This window comes from Acanthisitta chloris, unplaced genomic scaffold (genome assembly GCF_000695815.1).
Source record: "Acanthisitta chloris isolate BGI_N310 unplaced genomic scaffold, ASM69581v1 scaffold14445, whole genome shotgun sequence".
Taxonomy (NCBI): Eukaryota; Metazoa; Chordata; class Aves; order Passeriformes; family Acanthisittidae; genus Acanthisitta; species Acanthisitta chloris.
Window position 1 is genome coordinate 278 of NW_008675468.1, and position 6,744 is coordinate 7,021.

The 6,744-nt window shown below is 47.8% G+C and overlaps 1 protein-coding gene across 1 annotated transcript; it reads left to right on the forward strand.

Moving 5' to 3' along the window:
* The first annotated feature begins 1,999 nt into the window (after nt 1–1,999).
* On the forward strand, nt 2,000–6,114 carry TMEM50B (transmembrane protein 50B). Its single transcript, XM_009075772.1, has 6 exons — nt 2,000–2,098; nt 3,031–3,143; nt 3,678–3,745; nt 4,366–4,458; nt 4,655–4,712; nt 6,069–6,114. The coding sequence occupies exons 1-6, from the start codon at nt 2,000–2,002 to the stop codon at nt 6,112–6,114; spliced, it is 477 nt and encodes a 158-aa protein (XP_009074020.1).
* Nucleotides 6,115–6,744: the final 630 nt, after the last annotated feature.

Genomic DNA, 6,744 nt, shown 5'->3' on the forward strand with positions numbered 1-6,744 from the left:
TGGCAGTGTTCACAGCCAGGTTGGCTGAAGCCTTGAGCAACCTGCTCTGGTGGGAGGTGTCCCTGCCCAGGGCATGGGTTGGGGCTGGATGATCTCTAAACTCCATCCCAACGCCTAAAATTCCAGGATTCTTTGATATTATTTCTTAATAATGACTTTTTTTGGGGGGGCTAAATATTTTCCCCCCTGAGCGTAACTCTGGGCCAGGGCTTGGCTTGCAGCGTTTGGGATGTGCCTCACCCTGCCTGTCATGGCCTGAGCAAGTTGCAGAAGTGTTGATGCACATTGTGGTTAGACAGAATTGGCCTGTGGAGAATTGCAGGACTGATGTTTTCTAACTGCCTCTCTCCAGTCTTGAAAGTTTAATAATGCTCTTAAAGTGCTGTTCCAGTGCAGGCAGAGAGCCACGTGGCTCAGGGGCTCAGCATCACCTCCCTGTGAAAGGGATAAATCATGGAATGGGTTTGGTTTGGGTTGGGAGGGAATTAAAGCCCATCCAGTGCCACCCCTGCCCTGGGCAGGGACACCTCCCACCAGCCCAGGCGGCTCAAGCCCCATCCAGCCTGGCCTGGAACACTCCCAGGGTGCATCATAAAGAATGCAAATATAAATAATATCACACTTGTTTTTTGTGTAAGTTCATGTAAAACTCCCTCCTTTCTGTGATCCTTAAAAATGAGACTATAGCCTAGTGCTTGGAATTGGGGAGAACTGAAAGTGAAACTGGACGTAATTACTGAAGTGGGGGAAAGTGACACTGGAAATCTTCACCTGAGCTCCTGACAGACTTCCCCCCAGCTGTGCATGTGGCTTAAAGCATATTCCAGGGAGTTGCTTGTGGAATGTGCTGTTTTATGCAAGGAAAACTGAGTTTTCCTCTTGACTTTAAGCTTCTTTTCTTCCCATTTATCTTTCCCTTTGTTCTTTGGGCACAGGAGGTTCTGTTCTTTCCCAACCCAATGATATTCTAGGTTTTTTTTCCTGCAGATTTCCTGTGTTTTCTTGCAGCTGCTTCTAACATTTTGTTCAGGTGAAATCAGCTCATTCTGGGAGAGAAAAGCTGATTCCCAGGTGAAGATGTTGAGCTGCTGTTGTGTTTTCACACAACAACACACCCAGGAGGGTTTAACTGGCATCTCCCAGGGGTGATTTGTGTGTCTGTTTGCAGTTTGCTCTCGCTAATGTGGTTTTGTTTACTGGACATGGAGTGAGGAATGTCTCCAGGGAGCACTGGGAGAACCTGCCTGCCCTTGGGAAAGGGGAGGAGACAGATTGTGGGAAGGGCACTGAAGGACAGCAGATGCCAAGGGCTTTACCTGTTTTCCTCACTGTGAACTGTGTGGGTGGAAAAGATGAAACCAGAGAGTGAGTTTGGTGCCTTTATAAAGGCAAGAAAGTCTAGCTGAAAGCATCTGCCTTCTGCAGAGCTTCCTGGCTGTGATCCAGGGGGAAAACCTGCCCCTGTGTCCCTGTGAATCCATGTGGGGACAAACATTGGCCAAGCTCTTGTGGCTTTGTGGAGCCTCAGCTCAGAGTGTCACTGCTCCCTTCAATACAGCTGGTATTGTCTTCTTTTAATAGGAGTGTTGAGAGCTATATCCATATGGAGCACAGCAGGTTTGGGTTGGAAAGACCTTAAAGCTCATCTAGTTCCAATCAGGGACACATCTCACCAGCCCAGACTGTTCCAAGCCCCATCCAGCCTGGCCTGGAACACTCCCAGGGATGGGGCAGCCACAGGTTGTGAGGGACCTTAAAATCATCTCATTCCACCTCCTGCCATGGGAACCTTCCACCAGAAGGTTCTGTATGGAACACTTAACTCTGTAGAACCTTCACATCATGGACGTTGCTCATGAGACTTCTCCACCATCTCCAGATTTTGCTCATCTGCATTCCCTGTGCCTTTGGCTGTGTTTCAGGTGCTCAGGACACGGTTGTTCACGGACACATTCATGTGTAAGCACAAAGCCAGCAGGACAATCTAACCTTGGAGGCAATGGCTGGATTTCTGGACAACTTCCGCTGGCCAGAGTGCGAGTGCATCGACTGGAGCGAGAGGAGGAACGCCGTGGCCTCCGTGGTGGCTGGAGTCCTGGTGAGTTGGGGCAGGGGGCTCACACTCCAGGGGAAACACCACTGACAGTTCATCTCTGGGTCATACTCTGGGATTTTCCCCTCTGAACTGCCTCTCAGTCCAGTCTGTCTCTTCAAAATGGCATTTGGTTACCCTTCCAAGTCAATCTGGGGTTGTCAGCAGCTCCTTTATGAGTCCTGTGGCTTTGCTGATGGTCAACCATTTGTGCTCTCTCTTCTTTCAAAGAAGATTGGAGTTGCTCATGTGTTTTCTGCATAATTGGCTCTGCTAGAACACTGTTCTGCATCACTGGTATCTCATATTGTCATGGTATGGTAAGGGATTGGAAGGGACCTTGGAGCTCATCCAGAACTTTGGGAGCTCCACACCTTATCCAAATCCAGTCTGTTCCCATGCTTACCCACAGGGATCATCAGTCCAACCCCTGCCCAGGACACCCCAGCAATGCCCCCTGAGCCCCCTGGCCAAACCTCCTGGAGCTCTGTCAGCCTTGGGGCTGTGACCACTGCCCTGGGGAGCTGTTCAGTGCCCAAACACCTCTGGGGGAAGAACCTTGTCCTGATACTATGAAATCAGAGTATGGTAAGGGATTGGAATGGACCTTAGAGACCATCCAGCCCCAAGCCCCATCCAACCTGACCTGGAACACTCCCAGGGATGGAGCAGCCACAGCTGCTCTGGACATAAATGTATCCATACCCTGAGACTCAATTTGAATGGAGAATGTGACCAATTGCCAAATGCTCCTCCAACATCCAAACACCAAAGTTGGTGCAGAACTTGCTCATCAACAGATACAGTCTGACTTAATATCTAGAAGAGTTTATGCTCATTAAAAGCCAATTAACCCCTAGGCTACATGACCATGGCCCTGGCTGCTCTGCCTCTGTGTCCTTCCAGGTGTGTCACAGCCTGCTGTGTTTTGCTCCCAGTTTTTCACAGGGTGGTGGATCATGATCGACGCTGCCGTGGTGTACCCCAAGCCAGAGCAGCTGAACCATGCCTTCCACACCTGCGGCGTCTTCTCCACGCTGGCTTTCTTCATGTGAGTGGGGAGCAAGTGTCTTCTCAGCAAATAAACACCCAGGATTTACCACACACTATGGCTAGTACGGAGAAATCATGGAATGGTTTGGGTTGGAAGGACCTTGAAGCTCATCCCATCCCACCCCTGCCCTGGGCAGGGACACCTCCCACCAGCCCAGGCTGCTCCAAGCGCCATCCAACCTGGCCTGGAACACTCCCAGGGATGTGGAGCCTAATACTTACTTAATTTCATACCTCAATATAAACCATTTCACTGCATTTGCCTGTTATTAAACCACTTTTCCATCTGTTCCTTGCCCAAAACTTGCTCAAATGGGAGAGGGAATAGTGGTCCTACATCTCATGGAGATGTAAACATGGCAACCTTGAAGGAGAAGGATCAGTTGTTATTGGCTCATCCAATATTGGTGATTAAAAAGAAGGAGGAATTTGTGACTCTCCAGAATGCCAAGGAATTTCTTCAGGATTTTTAAGCTTTTACCTTGAAACTGGTTTTCCAAGAACCTGAAGTGTCTTTATTGTTTCATTGCAGGATAAATGCTGTATCCAATGCACAGGTGAGAGGAGACAGCTACAGTGATGGGTGCTTAGGAAGAACAGGTAAGTTGGCTCTAAATATCCTGCTGATTGTTTGGGAATTGGGATTTTCCAAGTGGTGGTTAAACAGATAAACAGAGGACATGAGGTAGGAGAGAACTTCCGTGTGTTCATTTCTTTAAGGAACTGACCCTTGGGGGTAAGTTCTGTCTCTGCTAAAAAGGTGAAGTTGTAATAGTTCAACTGATTCCTTACCTTCCCTCTGCTCCCGCCTCAGGGTGGGCTCTGGAGAGACATCCCAAAGCCAAACACTCAGTGTGGTGCCCATGGACCTGCTGTCTCTGCTTCCAGTCAGCATTCCCTTCCTCCTGCCCATGTGAATCCTTTTCCATGGGATTTGTGGATGTCTCTGTGGGAATCTGGTGGGATTTCCTGCTGTCTGACCTGGTCTGTGGTGTGATTTTGTGTAACTCATGAACCAGCTCAGGAGAACTTTTGCTTGGGGATGTTTTTCCTTCCCATGCTTGAGCAGCTGGAATATTTTCCCCTTGATTCAGTGTTTAACCCCTTCCCTTTGTGCCCTGAGCAAGTGCACATGTCCCACCACCCCAGAGGAGCACTTGGGTGTTGTCTCCCTATGGATAGCATTCCACTTGTCCTCAGAGGTTCTCCTCTCCCCACAGGTGCTCGGATCTGGCTCTTCATCGGGTTCATGCTGATGTTTGGATCGCTCATCGCTTCCATGTGGATTCTCTTTGGAGCATATGTCACACAGAGTAAGTTTGGTCATTTTTTGACCTCTAGAAAACTACTTTGCCTGCCATCTTCTGGTAGAAATTCTCAGTGGATTGGGAGTGTGTGGGGCCTGGCACAATCCAGACACACCACCTGGCTCCTTCAGGGACTGGCACTGGGAATGGTGTTCAAATGCAGGGAGCAAATAAACTGTTTCCTCTCTTCTTTGCTTTGCAGACACTAATGTCTACCCTGGCCTAGCAGTGTTTTTCCAAAATGCATTAATATTCTCCAGGTAAGTTCCCTGGGCAAACCTCCCTCCTTCCAGAGGGAATCTCCTGCTTGATACTCTTGAAAAAGAAGTTCTTATCTCTTCCTTTTGCTCCAGAGCTTAGGAACAAGTTCTGTTTGTCCCTTTCGAGCCCATGAGAGGCTCTTCATTCCCCTCATGCTCCTGTTAGTCCAACCCTCTGCTCTCCCTAGATTTACAGTTCTGGAATGTGGGTGGCTAAGGATGTAGACAGTTTTCTGGATGAGGTGTTGCCAGTGTCTTTGGATAATGGCAATCATCCCTGTACTACAAATCCCTTGGCATCTATCCCAGCAGATCCAGGTGGGAGATTCAGTTGCCTTTTTTCCATGCTAATCACACCCATGGCTCAGTTTTTTGAGAGTGGATACACAGATTTCCTTCCCCTGGCTGAGCTCTCACTTAGAGTTAGTTCCTCTTCCTAAGAGCATCGTGGCTGTTCTGTAACCTTACACTGGAGTTATGTCAATCAGTGTTGTCAAGTCCATCATAAACCACTTTGGAAGTGATTGGGTAGCTGTAGTGACTCTTTTTGGATACAGAATATGTCCTGCAGTCCATGGATTTCATTAACAAAACACACTGAGAGTGTTAAATAGTTTCAGTTCCAAGATCAGTCACTGAAAGCTTCACATTACCTCCTGTTTTATAGATTGCTGAGCTGATCATTTTCCTCCCAGTCCCACAGGAAGTGCTTTGCAGGGAGCTGGATCAGTGCCCTGCTGGGATGATAGTGATGTTCCTGCAGCTCCTAATTCTCTTCTGGGATTGAAATGGGAAACTTCTGAAGGCAGAATTTGAGGTTTCACCATGCCTGAAATCTTTACTCTTAGAATCACGGAAGGTTTGGGTTGGGAGGGACCTTAAAGCTCATCCAGTGCCACTCCTGTCCTGGGCAGGGATACCTCCCACCAGCCCAGGCTGCTCTAGCCTGGCCTGGTCCCAGGATGGGACCATCCACAACCTGTGGGTGCAATGTCATTGCATCCAACCTTATAGAAGGAATTTTGGAAATGAGATTTTAATTTGGGTCTGATTTCCCCACCCAGGATCAATAGTTGCTGATTTGCTCATGGAAATGGGATTGCTTAGGTCCATCCCAGCTGTGCAGCTCTGGGGATTGCTCCTGGAATTCCTTAAGTACCATTTTTCCCTGTGAAACTGGTGATTTTTGTATTTGAGCTCCAGTCATGAATGGCAGATAACATCTAAGCCCCAAACCCACACAATGGCTGAAGTAAGAGCTCAGGTCCCTGGATTTGCAGGGAGACTGAAGGACATTGTTACAATTACCTTCTCTATGTTCTGAGTTTTATTCTTTCATGTTTTTTCTCCCTTCAGCACTCTGATCTACAAGTTTGGAAGGACAGAAGAGCTGTGGGGCTGAGCTCAGGCCAAGCCATGTCCATCCCAGAGCTCCATCTGGTTCTCTGTATGTAGATACGTTTACAGTTCTTTGCTCTTGGTTTTTGCTTTCCAAAGTCTCTGAACTGAGCCAAATTCCAGGTTCCCTAAGAAGCTCCTCTTTTGCCCAGGACACACTTGTGGATATGTACATAGAACTGTATATTTCAAAGGGAATGACAAGCTGCCATGGCTTTATCTCTGCAAATCCAAGGGGTTCCATCAGCTCCAGACCTTCATCTTCCAAATCTTCACCTGTGTCAGAGGCTTCAGTGAACGATTAGTGAGCAAACAGGACAAAGCCCATCCCTGGACCAGGACAAACCCATCCCTGGACCAGGGATAGGACCTGATTTTAAAGAGTTTTATATCATTGTTCAGGTAAATATTAAAGTAGCTTTTTTTCTTTTGGGAAAAGGTTATGGATTTTTAAGCAAGTTCCTACACTCAGCAGGTTCTGCATGGCAAAATCAAGCTGTTCCTGACCTGGGATTGCTCTAGCACAAAGGACATTTCCTGGCACTACAGCTCTTGGAATTAATCTCATGCTGCTCAGTGTAAGAGTTACCAGTTAGTATTTAATGTCTTTCCTGATGTTAGAATAAAAAACCCT

What these genes read in the sequence shown, in the direction of transcription:
- TMEM50B (XM_009075772.1), top strand. Translation starts at nt 2,000, where the DNA reads ATGGCTGGATTTCTGGACAACTTCCGCTGGCCAGAGTGCGAGTGCATC. An exon ending in TCCACGCTGGCTTTCTTCAT is followed by an intron (nt 3,144 to 3,677) that starts GTGAGTGGGGAG and finishes GTTTCATTGCAG; the next exon opens with GATAAATGCTGTATCCAATG. An exon ending in TGGAGCATATGTCACACAGA is followed by an intron (nt 4,459 to 4,654) that starts GTAAGTTTGGTC and finishes TTTGCTTTGCAG; the next exon opens with ACACTAATGTCTACCCTGGC.